Genomic DNA, 16,676 nt, shown 5'->3' with positions numbered 1-16,676 from the left:
TATTTGGAAGTTTACTGCTTTATTTATGAAAGTGATAAAAACACACTGACTACTTATGATAAATGAGGATTAGTTTTTCAAGCCTACCTTATAAAAATATAACTCTCTCTCTAGACCCCAGACTTATTAAGGTGAAGGATTACTCTCTTAATACTATTTGCTCAACATCATCAGTATTCAGTATGAAGACAAAAATAACACTGTCTCCTAAGTACTGACAACATAAGTTGTCAGAATTAAAAACATTGTTACACATAAAGTCTTAGAACTTATATGGTAAACTTAATAAAATTTAGCTGTCCGTGTAGTCTTTAAAAACCACCACTATCATAGTTGAAATACCATGTGATATATGTGTAATCCTTTATAAAGATGGAAATTTAAAGTTTTTATTTTGTATTTCAAATTTAACCCAAATTTCTTTTGATTGAAATTTGTTGTTGTAATAGAATGATCAAACATATCACTTTTATCTATTGCTTACAAAGAGTTATGAATTATACATAGTTTTATTCAACGTTTATGTAACATAATTTGTAAACTTTTTGTGTATTCTAGTAGAGTTAGCAATGCCATTAACTCATCTACACTTAACAAACCAACATGCTTCAGTGAATTCATTATGTACAGAACTTCAGACATTTCCATCTTCTCCTGTTTGTGAAATGTAAGTAAAGCTGTTTGTAAAATGTAAGTAAAGATTGTATCTAGAACTCAAATTGCAATTCAGAACAAGCAATCTTTAATTAAATCTCTCCATATAAAGTCAATTTCCAAGATATCTCCGTGAAGAAAGTAAGAGATAGAACAGAGTCTATAGTAAACAACTGAAAAGAATATATGAATGTATATGTACATAATTGGTTTTATGTGCATAAATAGCTTTCAAAGCGCACAACACAAAAATCAGGTAACGTTGGTTGAGTCCAGAAGGATACTGGGTAACCCAGCAGTATGGGAGCTAGTAAGTGTTAGAGCCAGCTTCTTCTATGCTTTGAGTATTTTGAATGTGAATATATTACCACTAAAAATAAACAACTTGAGCTGCTCTCCCTTCTGAGTAAAATGACCCGCATTCTGCCTATGGAACGTGTATCTCCTAGGCCCCTCTGTTGCTCTCTCTTGCCTTCTAATACAGCTGGCACTCTATTTATGGAGTATGTATCTCCCTGAATAAAAATACCTTCACTCTAAAAAATAAAAATGAAAATAAAAAAAACCAACTTGAAAATTTAAATTTTAAATTTAAACAATTGTTTAGGACATTGCCACTGGGTGCTTGACAATGGCACCGCCTCTGTTGGCACTCACTGCCATGAAATACAGTATAGTGGTATATTGGTTTGCCGGGGCTGCGATAACAAATACCATATACTAGGTGGTTTAAACAACAGAAATTTGTTTCTTCGCAGTCTATGGAGGCTAGAACTCCAAGATAAAGGTATCAGTAGGGTTGGATTCTTTCTGAGGCTCTCTCCTTGGCTTTTAGATAGCTGTCTTCTCCCTTTGTCTTCATATGGTTTTTCCTCCATGCATGTCTATGTCCTAATCTCCTTTTTTTTTAAAAGGACATCAGTTATACTGGATTAGGGCCTACCCTAATCACCCCATTTTAACTCAATTACCTCTTTAAAGGCCCTGTCTCCAAATAGTCGTTCTAAGGTACTAAGAGTTAGGGCTTCAACATATGAATTTTGGACAGGACACAATTCTGCCCATAATAAGTAGTTAAGAGCCCTGAGCTAGAGCCAGATTGCCTATCATTTACCAGTGATGTGACCTTAATTGCCCTGTGCCTCAGTTTCCTTATGTGTGATACTGGGATAATAATAGTACATACCTGGGGTTGTTCTGAGGTCTTCTAAAAAGATTTGTCATAGCCCTTTGACCAGGAATAGTCAAGAATCATAGAGCAGTGTGTTCAGTGGTTGCTTAATAGATTTGACTGTCAACCTACTCTCCTGAGAGTACCGGGGATCACATCCCATCTCTAACAGAGGACATTCACTGACACTGTTTACCTCTGTCAATGTGCTATTGGTGTTGGGGAAACCAGACATGTAGAACCAAATTTTGATCCACAAATCTGTTCAGTACCCTACTGTTACTGCACAGAATGGTCTGTAATCTTCTCAGAATTGATATGGCAAGGTTGGATCATCATATTATCTTTTGAGGCAAAATTGCATAGCATAATAACCCAGCATTTTTGTCCTCTGATAGAGTCTGAGATAGTTTTGGTTGCTATCTTATACCATATGGCATACCTGCAATTTAATGTCTTATGTTAGATTAGTCTGCCATCCTAGAATAAAGTCATCCCATTCCCCTACTTCTTATACTAGTTACACAACTAAGAACACAACCAGAACAGCCCCCTTCTCCCCTACTGTAAACCTGGAACTTAATGTATCCTAAAATAACACATTTTAAGGAAAACTACAAGTCTACAAATACATTATTCCCAGAGTGGACACTGTGGGAGCTGTGTGCGGGGTTTTGAGTTCTTAGCTATGATTGGCTGATCTGCCAGAGGAGAATGCTGTTGGGTCACCAGAAGCAACTGGAGCATCTCATCACTAGCTGCTCAGGCTTCTTTAATGGTCTCAGGAAGGTGTCACAATGTAAGATGGAGGAGCCTGGCATGGAAGGCCCCAGTTAGCTTCATCTTATGGCAAATGGGTATTTCCCTTGAGGGGTAAATTTGTGCTATACAGACATCTACCGTGAACTAGAACTGCCCATATCAGATCATGAGTGCTAAAAAAATAGCATAGAATGAATAAGAAACTATAATTTGTTTAAATATTTTTAGTCCCTTTGCTAAGGTGCAAGATGTTTATTTGCAAGACCTATACTTTTTTGGTGTGCTCTTTTACTCTTATTTTCTCCATATACCCTAATCCATCAGTTAAGGCAGATTGGCAATTAGAAACAGAAACCAGCAGAAATTAGTATAATCTTGAATTTCAATCTGATACTGAAAGTATTTACTTAAACTATATAATAAACTTTTTAATCACACAAGTTATATATCTATTATTATAATTCAAATATCTAATTAGAATTTATTAAAATTTTTATCTGTGAATTGTAATATGCCAAAGTTAGAACAAAAAGGCTTTTAAAATAAGCCAAAAGTTCTAGTGTCATTTGAAACAATTTAAAAGAAATTGTCTCATCACTGGCAAGACGAAAATCATTTCTGTTGGTTAATGAATATAAAAACTTAAAAATCCCTATTTTAAAAACAGATTTACACCTCAACTATGAAAATAAAAACAAAGGGAAAAAGTATTTAAAAAAACAGAAATGGAGGGGAAGGGTATAGTTTAGTGGTGGAGAGTGTGCTTAGCATGCACAAGGTCGTAGGTTCAATCCCCAGTGCCTCCATATAAATCAATCAACCAATCCTAACTACCTACCCCCCCCCCAAAAAGAGGGGAAAAAACTGAAAGGAAAAATAATATGTAATGTTACTGTACTCTTAACTTGCTTCTATGGCCCACATTACTTTTATTTCAGAACACAACGTTTTGGCTGGAAATATACCCAGTTAACAATTATTTTTAGTGCCTACTGCATGTTAAACTGTATGCTAGATTTTATGGTGCTAAAAAGAAACGTCTATGTGGTATAAGTCTTTATTTCCATACTAACTGATTACTGAACTGTGAACATATTTTTATATATAACCGAAGAATGTATCAAATTCAGACATATCTTCAGAGAGCTTCATTAAGAATGAGAGTATTTGTCTATATTGTGGTCTCATGCTGGACGTAGCTTGTCTAAACATTTCCCCTTCCTTTCACTTTAAAACAATTGCCTACAATCTGAGGTGTCTAGGTGTCAAAGAGAGCTTGGTAAGGTTCAAGAATTGTCTAGATTCTCAAATATTGCCACCACATACCAGATTATGTAGGTAAATTGATGATTTAGACATAAAACCTAGCAGTCTACTATTGCCTAGAACTGTCAATTTAGCTAGCAGTACTAATAATTAGCATGTTCATATATGTTCCGTGTGAACAGAGAAACAGGATACTATCAATTCTCACTTAGGAGGATGTGGGAGGTTTGGGGCATAGATTAAAGGGTTTGTGAATTAGTGGTCTCGTCCCTCCCAAAGCTAGTAACTTCATAGCTGGTAATGAGCTGTATTTACTGATTTACACTGATTGTCATGCATATTTCCTCCCTTCTCCCCTCGGCACCCCAGAACACACAGACACACATCACTCACCCACACACACACACCAAGACTGAAGGACCTGAACTAAATTTTAGGACCTGTCACTTCTTGAGAAGGTAGAGCAGACAGAATATTTTCATAGTTCTGATCCTCAGCCAGTAGAAGCTCCAGAAATTCGGTTTAGAATGGACTTGGGACCAGCAGTTTTGTAAAAATTTGTGTTGAAGCTGCCATTTTGTATGGTAAGCACAGTAATTTTATGTAAATTGTACTTCTATTGTGGATGGCTTGTAGGGTTGGTGCTAACACGGATTATGGAAGGAAATACTAAAACCCTCCCAAGTCAGCCCCCTCTGGCTCCAGGTTCTATTGAAGGAAATAGTGTTAGGAGGAAGTTACAGGTAAGCAGGAACAGTTAAGGTGCTGACAAACTGCCAAACCTTCCCAGGAGAGAAGGAAGTAAGCATTTGAAATTTTGTCTATGGAACTCTCTACTTCCGTTTACATATTTATAAGATAAAATTAATTTTTGAGTGTAAAAAATACTTAGAAAAATACTTTTCTTAAATTTGTATTATGCAAAAAGACTCAATATAATTAATGTATTAAACTTTAACTCTTCTTTTTCAGTAGTTTGCCTACTGCTGAAGAATCAGCTAACAAACACCGTATGATGTGGCAATCAGAAAGCTGCAGAAACTCTTTGAATCCATTTTTGCTTAATGGTAAGGATTAATTGATTTTGAATGCTAAGTAGAAAGTATAGATGAAAAGGTACAATTGGTAGAAATGTATTGTCAGTATTATTATTATTATTATTATTATTATTATTATTATTAAAAGCAGTATCTTTATAAAAAGTATAGCTCTAAAATTAGGATTTCAAATTTAGTCTTTATTTTGAGTTGCTACTTATAATGCAGATAATAATATAATGCAGTTGTGCTATTTCAGTTCCTCCATATAATATTCTCTGTCCCTATTTAGACTAAAAAGTAATGAAGCAGAAAGCTCTGCAGCACAGTGTCTAAAATGATAGTTATGATAAAATCTGATCAAATATATCTTCTTGTCTAAGTTCATTATAATGAATTAAAATTTCTGATTGAATAAATCTTACATTCATTCTTCAAAATGTTATGAAATGTATTTAATAATTACTAAAATTGTCAAACAAAATAATAGTTTCATCTCCTACTAAATATTAGAATAGTTTTAACTTCATGATGTTTCAATATGTTCAAATCAATCCTTTATGTGACCTCTGTTACTATAATACTTTGGACTTTTACAAATATTAGCATATTAAAGATGAAATACTAGATAACACATCACTTCACTTTTTCCTCTAATTTGTAAAAAAATCTGTTTTTAAGAAATTTCCAATGTGGTTTTGTTTACTGTGTTTTCTCATCTTTTTTGCCCTGTGGACTGTTTCTCACTATTCGTTTTTTCATTTGTTATGGTTTTTTAAGCACCAAGAACTGAAGATCCCAACAGTCAACATTCGGTTGCAGAGTTGAAACTCTATTCTGTTAGAGAAGAAAATCTTATGGTTAATCCTGAAAGCACGGAGGGATGGAAACAAGCAGAACTAAATCTGACTGTGACAGAAACTTTGGAGCATCTGAATACATGTTTGTATCATAATAATCTATGTTCTGATGATGATGATTGTATCATAATAATCTATGTTCATAATAATCTATGTTCTGGAGATATTTTTGCCTACAAACGCACTTCAGTTAGAATGTAAGTACATAATAGTAAGTATCACTGGTGTAAACATTTTCAGAATGAGAAAATGTTAGATACTGGCTTTCCATTAGGTGACTAGGAAAATATAACCAAATTTCAGCATTCAATATTAGCTCTGGCTCTGCCAGAATTTATTACTTTGACCTTCACTAAGCCCCATTTTCTTCCTTGAAAAAATGAGGTTTGATCAACTAATCCTTAAATCTCCTTCTGTCCTAAAATTCTATAGTCTCAGCTTTAAATTTCTAGCCATTTTCAGTGAGTGACTTTGTTTCCTTTTATAAACGATTAATTTCTAGCCCATTTTCTGTTTACATCAGCCTAAATACAAACCAGCACTGTTATTTTTTGACCTGACAGCTGAGATTTGTGTCTAATATCTAGTAATTGTCTCTTCAACAACAGAAAATCTTACTTTGTTACCAATAAGTTTACTAATTTAACTTTTTTTACTTATACAATGTAAGAAGGCAAAAATGTCTTTTGAGTATCCCTTTTGAGTTAATTTTTTTTCTTTTTCTAGTATTTTATTTAGGAACTTTATATTTATGTTCATAATTTTCACTTTCTTTTTTCTGTCCTCATATGGTTGATTTGTTTTTTCTTTCTTTTTCTTTTTATTGAGATATAATTGATGTTCAGGACTCAGTTTAAGGTGGAGAACATGATGATTTGACTTATATACAGGATGAAATGATTATCACAATAACTTTAGTAACCATCCCTCATCTCACATAGATAACAAGATTAAAGACATAGAAAACAAATATTTTTCCTCATAATAAGAACTCTCAGGATTTACTCTCTTAACAACTTTCATATATAAAATATAGTAGTGTTAATTATATATATCATGCTGTCCATTGCATCCCTGGTACATATTTATCTTACAAATGGAAGTTTGTACCTTCTGACTGCCTTCATCCAATTCCTCCTCCCCCAACTCTTGCCCCTGGTAACCACAAATCTCATCTCTTTTTCTGTAAGTTTGTTTTTGAAGTATGACTGACTTTATAACACCATGTAGGTTCCTGTTACATAACATAGTGATTTGGATACTTCTGTACATTTCAAAATGGCCACGACAATAAGTCTAGTTACTACCTGTCACCATACAAAGTTGTTATTATTGGCTGTGTTCCCCACACTGTACATCTTCCTTATCCATTCATATTTTGCTCATAACATCTCACCTATTTCTTTCCTTCCCCCCACACCACTCCCCTCTGGCAACCACTTGTTTGTTCTCTGTTTCTGTAACTCTTTCTGTTTTGTTGTGTTTGTTCATTTGTTTTATTTTTAGATTCCACATATAATTGAAATCGCACAGTATTTGTCTTTCTCTGACCGACTTATTTTACTTAGCATAATACCCTCTGTATTCATCCATGTTGCTGCAAATGGCAAGATTTCATTTTTTTATGGCTGAGAAATGTTCCTCTGTGTGTGTGTGTGTGTGTGTGTACACACTACATCTTCTTTATCCATTCATATTTTGATGGGCACTAAGTTACTTCTATATCTTGTTTATTGTAATTAATGCTGCAGTGAACATAGGGATGCATTTATCTTTCCAAATTAGTGTTTTTCATTTTCTTTGGATAAATACCCAGGAGTGGAACTGACACTTCGAATAACTATTCCCTCCAAGGCCATGACTTATTGTAAGACTACTGGCAATAGGGATTTTCTGGAATTCTTTCTTTGCCCGGTAACCTAGTTCCAGTAGTAGGAAAAAGAAGTACTGAATTTTTATCCTTTTTAAAAAATTATTTCATTCAGACCAAAAATTGATTTTAAAAGCCATAAACAAAGTACTCCTAAGGATCAAATTATATTAATTGGAACCCATAACTAAAAGTTACCTTAATACCCTGTAGAACATTCATTTAGGCATGAAAGTCATTGGATATTTTTATGTTCTGTTTTCAGCATGTTTAGAGCAAGAAAGTTATTCCTCACCTAGTAAACTTATTAATGAGAAATCTACAAATGATCATTTATCACCTCCACAAAAGACTCCATCTCTGGTAAAAGACGTACCAGACCTGGATTTTTCTGATGAATATGTCTCTGCTAAAAGACCAAGGAAAGAAGAAAAACCAAAGAATGACTTAGAACTAGGTCACAGAGTAATCCAAAATAAAGAAAAGACAGGTTACTTGGACTGCACGGTACCACCTGTTGAATCATCTTTCTCTTCAAAAACTGAAGAAGAAACTTCTCAACGCAGTAAAAAGCTAGAGAGTAATTTGGATCTTTTGAGCGACTTTATTATGCTGCGAAATAAATGTAACACTTACATCTCAAAGACTGAAGTCACAGACGATGATGGAAAAGATGGTAGGTAATTTCATAATATTTTGGTGTAGATAAGGTAGCTTCAAGGACTAAATGTATAATGTAATAGAAGATAAAGAAATAAAGCTCTTCCAGATAGAATACATTATTTTTCAAGGTCAAAGAAAATGCCATTGATTCATGATACTTACTGTGTATGGAGATAGAAACAGATATATAGATACAGGTGTAGATATGTATTTCCCAAAATATTTAGAACTGCATTTGGACTTGTAAGAAAAGCCACTATTTATAAAAACTCACTTTCTACAACTTGGTCATACAGATTCATCATATTTCTAACTTTTTCTGATCTTTCTGCCATTCTTTTTTTCTCTTTTGGCTCACAGTTCTATCTCAGTATTTTAACTTATATTCTAATGTGTACGTAAGAGCACTTTGCCCATTTGATTGCTTATTACTCTTTTTAATTTTATGAAAGTGTTTCTGTTTGAGTTGTAACTGTATTACATTCGGTGTTTATCACCGTATCAAAGGTAGTATAAAGTGTCATAGCATTTTACTTCTGGTAAAAATATATTCTAGAATTCTAGTATTTCAGAATGTGTTTGACATAAGTTACTCAAATGAAGCTTAGTTTGAGAGTCAAATGAGCTTGTTGTTAACTAAACACCAGAACTGGGCAGAGTTACCTACCCAGCCCCAGATTATACTGGACTGGGCCGGGATTCCCCATGATGGAGGTGCTGCTTCAGAAAGATTCATGACATAGAAAAGCAGAAAAGAATGCTTGTTCCTTGTGAGCAGTATGATATGACAGCCTTTTAAAGATCTTATTTAAAGTTATATTACTTTGTCAATCAGTGCATTTTCACAATGAAAAATTCAGTGAAAATGCAGAAAAGTATTTAACGATCTCAGAATTTTGTGATCATCTTTGTATATATATTCACCTTTAAGTTTCTTTTTATGTAATAGTTTGACCATCTTATAATTTGTCTTGCTAGGTGACAATTCTATATGTAACTGAGGTCTTTTTAATCAAATTGCACCATAATTCAGAGCATAATTTCTACATGAAAGAATGAGCAAAATATAAAGAACATCTTATGAATGTGATACATGAATAGGAATTTTAAAATGACTTGTTGTTTTCAGGTTTGCAGATGTTTTCAGATTCTACTCATATTTGGGGTTTAAAAAAAAAGGAAACAATTCCAAAAGTAGCAGTGATATCCTTTTCTGATTGTCATCCTTATTATACTGTTGTGTAATAAGGTATATTGGCAACAGAAAATGAGAGAAAGAAAGAGGGAAGAGATAAAAAGAATTTTTTATCAAAAAAAAAGTTAGCCATTAATTTACCAAACAATTAAAGGAATATCGATGTTGGAAGGGAATGCTTCTGTACTCATGATGTTTCCTCAATGAGTGTTATGCTCCTGGCCTGTTTGCCCTTTAATGAACTCTGAGAGGAGTTGGAGTGAATTATCTGTATTGTAAATATGAAAAATAATAAATTGGTCAGAAGCATGCTGGAATGAACTGCCCACAAGTAACAGGCATTCTCCTCTGCTTTTCTATGTCATGAATCTTTCCGAAGCTTACGGTGTAATAGAATAGGCCAGACATGCAGATAATTTCAATACAACATGGTCAGTGCCAAGAGAGTACGCACAGAGTAGTGAGGAGACAAAAAGGAGAGGCACTTTGCTGGCCTGGAAGTAGAGTGGGCAGTTAGATAAGATTTCTTATAGAAAATGCCTGAGAGTTAAAGGGTAACTAGTAAGAAATGACCTTATTAAGAAAGGATGGAGACAGGGAGGGCTTGGGGCATAGGAAAGGATTTGTAACAGAAGGAAAGGTATGTGGAAAGTCTCAGAGAAATGACGTAGAGCCGTATGAGTCTTTTAGGTGTCAGGAATCATCCCTGGTGTATCATAACACCTTATAACAATATTCAGGGTAGCTGTATTAATTCACATTTTGTATATGAAGAAACTGAGGCTGGTGTCAGAACTGGGATTGAAACACTGATCTGATACCAGAGTTCTTTCCATTATTACCATTCATCTTCCTACACAGCACAGTGTCAAGTCCATTGACCTGAATAGATGTTCAATTTAATACTGATGTGTTTCAAGGAAGAACTTTAACAATTATGATCACATTACAAGAAAGCATTTTAATCAACATTAAGTTTCCCTGAACAATTTAAATTAATTTTTTATTCAAATTTCAAGATAAAGAAGAACGTTCTTTGACTCTTCAAGAAGAAAGTCCTATTGTTTGTACTAACAAAACCCTAGACAAAGTAAATCAGGAAAGGAGAGCAGATAATGTCATTGAAATTCCAGCTTCAGGTATGCAATATGCTTTTTAAATGCATTCAAATTAAGTAAATTTAAAAGCCCTTTCCTGGGTAACTGGAATATACCTTATTTTCCATGTAATTTCTTCACTTGTTTCAGATGTTTCTTCATTCCAGTTCTATTTTCAAGTTATTTCCAAACCTGGAATGCCTTCTTCACTGCCTCTGCCCCTCCCCATTGCCCTTCTCCCGTCCTCTAAGTGTTATTTCTTCTTCATTTAAACTGCTGCTTCCCTGCATTCGTCAGAGAAGAGCAAACTGCAACTCCTCAGACTGAGACTTTTCTGCCCAATCTGGAAAAATGAACTGCTAATGGTCGCTTTATCTCTTCTCTTACCCACTATCAGGGCGGTGCAAATAAGTTTGTATTCATTCCTATACGGATTACAACTATTTGTTCTACTGTAAAGAAAAATATTCTTTGACTCCTAAAGAACAGTCTGCTTAAGACCATCATGCTCATTATTAAAATCAATAAGGAAGTATGACACTAGTTCTTGAATATCTTTTCATTCTTTTGGTTAAATTTTATTTATGACCTTTAGATGATAGTGCCAATCTTTGCCTATTGATATTCTTGTGAAAACTAGACACAATTTGTCATTGTTATAAATATGATCAGCTTAAGGTTGTAAGCTAATGGTGGAGGGACAGGGGGAAAATTATGTGATTCTCTTTACATGGCTCCTCATATTTGCCCTGTAGAATTAGTTACTAAATAAATCCTTTTTAATAAATAAGATAATCATAAAGATGCTACAAAGGGTTTTGTTTTGTTTTATTTTTACTAGTTTATTGAGAATAAATATCTTAAAGTAAGCCTAGTACAATCTCAAGATTTTTAACTCAGAAAAGAATTTGGATAGAGTTCATTTTCCATGAAGTAACATGTATAACTGGTTTGTCAAAAAAAGAGCAGACCACCCTTATAAAAACACTGCCACTACTGCTTTTATTTTTGCAGATAGCCAGTGCCAAGCATACTGTCTCCTAGAAGCAGCAGCTTCTCCTATCTTAAAAAAACTTGTATGCCTCTGTACTCTCCCTGCTGCTAATTGGACTTTTGCCACTGTCATTTTTGACCAGACAAGGTTTCTCTTAAAAGAACAAGAAAAAGTAATAAATGATGCTATTCACCAAGGTGAGTACAAATAAAAGTTATTGTTTAAAAGGATATAAATTTATGGATTATTATATCAAATTACTAAGAATTGAACATGGAAGATGCAGAAATTAATCATGGTTGGAGGCATAACTGTGATTCAGCATATGGCGCCCACAAACCCATGCTGGAGGATCAGCTAAGCAAGGAGGAAAAGATGAGCAGTACAGGTACCCCCTGCTTTTCATGCTTGTTTTACGCCACTTTGCTTTCGTGAAAGACCTACATTAGTGCCTGTTTTCACTAACTCAAAGACTTGAAGAGAATTTTCATTTTTACAAAATAAGGTAGTTGCTTCTTCACTTTACTCCATTTCAGCTTATGAAAAGTTTCATAGGAACACTCTGTTTTCTGATAGTGGGAGAAACCTGTATCATCTGGCACTGCTTCTCAATTAAGTTCTCAGCTGATATATATTACTTGACAGATTGCAGAAACCAAATAAACCCTATTACTGTTAGCGTTTAAACCATTTAGTTCCCTCCCATAAGTGGAGGGGGAGGTGTCAAAAATAAATTAATTAAAGTCAGTCCTGGAGTAACAGGGATTGGATTTATCCTCCTTCCGGAAATAACAACCACCAAACAAAAAGGCAAAGACAAAATAGATGAAACTAATTTTTAAGGCCCTAGACATCATGCAATGAAGCACAACAATGACTGAAAGCCTTCCAAACTTAGTGAAAATTACAAACTCACAAATCCAAGAAACTCATGAACCCTAAGCACAGGAAGCATTAGTGAGCTATTCCAAGGCATATGATAATCAAATTGCTCAAAATCAGTAATAATGAGAAAATTGTAGGAGCAGCCAGAGTAAAAAAAGATATGTTGCATAAGAGAAACAAAGGCTAGGATGGCATCAGATTTCTTGTCAGAAATAGTGCAAGTGAAAAGACAGCAGAATAACATCTTTAAAATACTGAAATAAAAAAACATCAACCTAATTTTCTATACTCAGCAAAAATATATTACAAAGACAAAGGTGAAATAAAGATGTTTTCAGGCATACAAAAGCTGAAAGAATTCATTAGCTGCAGTCCTTCTCTATAAGAAATGTTAAAGAAATGTTCTCCTAAAGACAGAAGAAAAATGATACCAGATCTGGTTTCTCTGCTGGTCATGACTGACTTGCTTCCACAGGGGCTCAGTATGCTACCCATTAACTGGTTCTTCTGTTGCTGCTTGATTGCCAATGACCACTGCATATTTGCCTTGATCTTCATTGATTAAATCAATAGTTTTCAAACTTTTTAGCGGAACTGTTTGTTCAAATAAATATTTCATGGCATACCCTATGTCAAACAGAGAAAAGTGGAGCTTCTCAGGTTAAATTAAAAGAATCCTGTCTTCTCGGTCCCATGCAGTAAAATCCAATCTATTATCTTCAGTTAGCTCTGGAACTACATGGAACGTATTATTTAGACAACTGGCCTGTCCCTGTGAGTACCCGTCTTGTCTGAGTCATATCTTTGGACAAATATTCCCACGTGTCCACCTCCATTTCAAGTTATTGCTTTGTTATGACCCTCCACCTTTATCTTAACCAGTTGGCAAATTATGAGTTTAATTTTCTTCTTGTTTCATAACTGGGAGTCATTGACTTTTTTTCCTCACCAAGAGTAGAAATAATTGAACTTTTTTTTGACAGCAACAAAAGTGTGAACTCTAAGGTTAGCTGTCTGGGTTTGAATAACAGCTCCACCATTTCTTCACAAATTGATCTCGGACAGTTTCTTAACATCATTAAGACTGTTTTCTCATCCATAAAATGAAGATCATAATAAACTTGTCTGATAAGGCTATTATTATAGATTCAATGAGACAACCAGCTTATAAACAGCCTGGCACATAGTAAGCACTTGATAATAAATGTTAGCTATTATTGTTAAGCATTCTGATACATATTCTAAAATTCTAATCTATACCCTATGTTTTTAAATATGTTTTTGCTTACCTAGGTACAAATGATGAAAGAGAAATGACCTTCAAGTATGCTGCTCTCTTGCACCTTTTGGTAACAGTTAGAGATGTCCTTTTAACATGTAGCTTGGACACAGCATTGGGTTGGTGGGAAAGTTTTTTATTTCCTCTTTTCTTATTATTGAAATTTTTCATCTGAAATAACTTTTACTTTTCTGAAAAAGATGCACCTTGTAAGAAATCATATAGCTTCTCTTTCTTCCACCTGAAACATTATATACATTTTGACATAATTATAATGGAATATATATTTTATTTTGCTTATATTCATTAAAAGAAATCTTCTGTAGCAACTATCATCACCTACAAAAATAGGTTTAGGATCTTCTGTTCTAGGCCTGAATTACAGAGTCTGCTTAATCTGCCTTAAGCAGATTTTATTGTGTAATTATTATCGTGCACTACTTTTTAATGTAAGGTGACACTTTGCCATATAGGTCCTTGTTGAATATTTGTGCCTTTGGATTTTTGCTAGATGAAATATAGCTAAATTACTAGCAGTAAGATCTTTTGCAATTTCTTTTTCAGTTGTGCATGTAAATTAGGATGTGAATTAGTTGGGTATTTTGATTATATTGAAAATTTTAAAGATTTTGGAAAATTTTCTAAACTATTAAAATCTTTAAAACATCTGTCTTACTACATTACTGCTTTAGGCTTCTTATTACAGGATTATTTAGACTTGTTTAGTAATGGTATATTTATAGGATTATGTTTTATAATTTAGAGTTTCCAGAACATATTTAAAATATAAAGTGAAAATAATTTTTTTCTGATCAATGACCCAGAAATTTTCTCTTATCTACAACCCAGACAAATATTATTTCTCTCTAATCCAAGGTTTTGATGAGTTACAATTGTACTCCTTCTACAACACTTGGAGTTATAATATTTTGCCAAGTATTATATTAGTATTATCTGGCCAGGTATTGGAACTAAGTTACAGCTACCTTTAGAAATCCCAACATGGTGATTTTTTTTCCGTCTCCAATTAAAACATTTGGGTATTGACGCTCTATCAGATTGTCTTATCTCCATTCCCAGGCAAGTAAGAACTGGGGACTATAGCCCTAGAATACAGCACCTGAAACTAGTGTAATGGTGTAGTGTCACACGTCCTTCTGTTTAGTCACCTGTCTTCATTATACTTTTTGATTTCCATAAACGATTGTCAGCCCTACCAACAGCTAGGCTGACCGTTACAGCATAACAGTAAGGCAGAATATCAAAATCTAGACTATCTGGGCTCCCATGGAGAGTTCAGTTGTGACACTCACTGCTGCTCAGTACTTACCAAAACCTTGAATTAGACAAGTATTTATGGGGGATTGCTTGAAGTATATTCACCTTTAAGTGAATCTACATTTTACTCTAGGATTGAGACCATTGAGAGCTACATACTTGGACTGAATTGTTTTTATTCTTCAAAGAAATGTATTTACTAAATCAAACTTTGGCATTACTATTTGGCTACTTTGAGGAATACTATAAAAGTAAAATCCTTGTTGGAAAACTTAACTTCTTAAACCATAGGTACCAAGCCATAATGAATAACCTTGCTGCCTTGGGCATTTTTAGTAGAAGGCTTTCTCACTCCTCTAAACATCTCAAAATCAAAGAGTACGTTAGGTTGTCCTCCTTTCTTTCTCTGAAAATAGTGGCAGAGGAAGAAAGATCCATGGGGGTCTAGCTGCCTACCCTGGACCCAGAATTCTGTATTTTCTCCCAGCTTCCAGTTTGCTTCCTCTCCCAAGCTAGCAAGGCAATGAGTTTCAAGGTTAAAGGTATAGAATTTCATTTCTGGGCTTTAACCCAGAAATAAATTCAATATTCTGTAATAGGTACTAGAGTAGATATGTGTTGTAATGGCACAAAAGATGGTGACTGTTACCCTTTCAAGCTGAATAATTTTTTTTAAATAATTAGGAGTTTGCCAGGTAAATTCAAGTATAAAAGGGTATTGTAGGCAGAATAAAGAGCCCAGAAGAATGACTCAGTGGGTATGTTGCAAACAGTTCCATGTGGCTGAATTGAAGAGTACAAGATGGAAAGCAGTGAGAGCCAAACCTAAAGAAGTAAGAAAGAGCCAAATCATGAAAAGCTTTTTAAGCTACACAAAAGAGTTCAGTCACTATTCTGTAAACGATAGGGAGCCACTGAAACAGGGAAGCTACTGTGTTAGGTTTGTCTTTCAGAAGGTTAAGTCTAATGAGTATGGAGAGTCAGTGGGACGTTTGGGGATGAGGAGGCAGAAAGAACATAAGTCAGTCTCTAAATTGCCCATCATTTTAGCTGTATTAATATAAAATTAGAATTAGTATGCACATAATATAAAAATATAAACATGAGCATTAAAGTTTTGATTTATTATTGTATTCATTGCCCAAATATTCATTGAATATCCAATCTAAATAAGTTACTATGCCAGGTCCTCTACTTCAGTCATTCACAAAATTCACTGTGCAGTAGAATCACTGGGAGTTTTTAGACATAGGAATCCTTGGGACTCAATCTAGATTTACCGAATCTGAACCTTCAAGTGTAAGTCTCAGGATTTTGTGTTTAAAAATTGCTCTTAGTGAGTCTGCATTTAGGCACTGCTGTTTTAGCAGCTACATAAATTAATTGTGCATAAATATCATGGATTAAAGCCTGAGAACTTATAGACTAGTGAGGTTGTTAAGTCATATATGTAAATAAGCAGAAATCTAGCACAAAAGCTGTATTGATGGAATAACAAGAAAATTTCAGTGAAATGCATTAATACAGAACTTGGTGTAAGTATAGATTCTGGGGTTTAGGAAGAAGGCAATAGCACTTAACAAGCCAGAAGGCAGGAAAGGATGGGAATTGTTCAGAGAATACGTAGAGCATATCGAGTTATGTTGATATTACGTCACTTAAAAA

General features: G+C 34.2%; 1 protein-coding gene and 1 long non-coding RNA gene across 2 annotated transcripts in view; one reads left to right on the top strand and one right to left on the bottom strand.

The window, feature by feature from the left end:
* SHOC1 (shortage in chiasmata 1) overlaps window positions 1-16,676 on the top strand; it is a 58,845-nt gene that overhangs the window by 16,452 nt on the left and 25,717 nt on the right. Inside the window, exons 9-16 of the mRNA XM_064490396.1 lie at window positions 559-667; window positions 4,826-4,920; window positions 5,671-5,869; window positions 5,907-5,947; window positions 7,886-8,296; window positions 10,498-10,617; window positions 11,590-11,766; window positions 13,748-13,852. Coding sequence (XP_064346466.1) covers window positions 559-667; window positions 4,826-4,920; window positions 5,671-5,869; window positions 5,907-5,947; window positions 7,886-8,296; window positions 10,498-10,617; window positions 11,590-11,766; window positions 13,748-13,852 — 1,257 coding nt within the window. The remainder of the gene's footprint in view (window positions 1-558; window positions 668-4,825; window positions 4,921-5,670; window positions 5,870-5,906; window positions 5,948-7,885; window positions 8,297-10,497; window positions 10,618-11,589; window positions 11,767-13,747; window positions 13,853-16,676) is intronic.
* LOC116152711 (uncharacterized) overlaps window positions 1-16,676 on the bottom strand; it is a 48,771-nt gene that overhangs the window by 23,459 nt on the left and 8,636 nt on the right. The gene's annotated exons all lie outside the window — the stretch shown is intronic.

Source organism: Camelus dromedarius, chromosome 10, assembly GCF_036321535.1.
Source record: "Camelus dromedarius isolate mCamDro1 chromosome 10, mCamDro1.pat, whole genome shotgun sequence".
Classification (NCBI taxonomy): domain Eukaryota; kingdom Metazoa; phylum Chordata; class Mammalia; order Artiodactyla; family Camelidae; genus Camelus; species Camelus dromedarius.
Note: the sequence above shows the minus strand (reverse complement) of the source record. Positions and strands in the feature narration are given on the sequence as shown.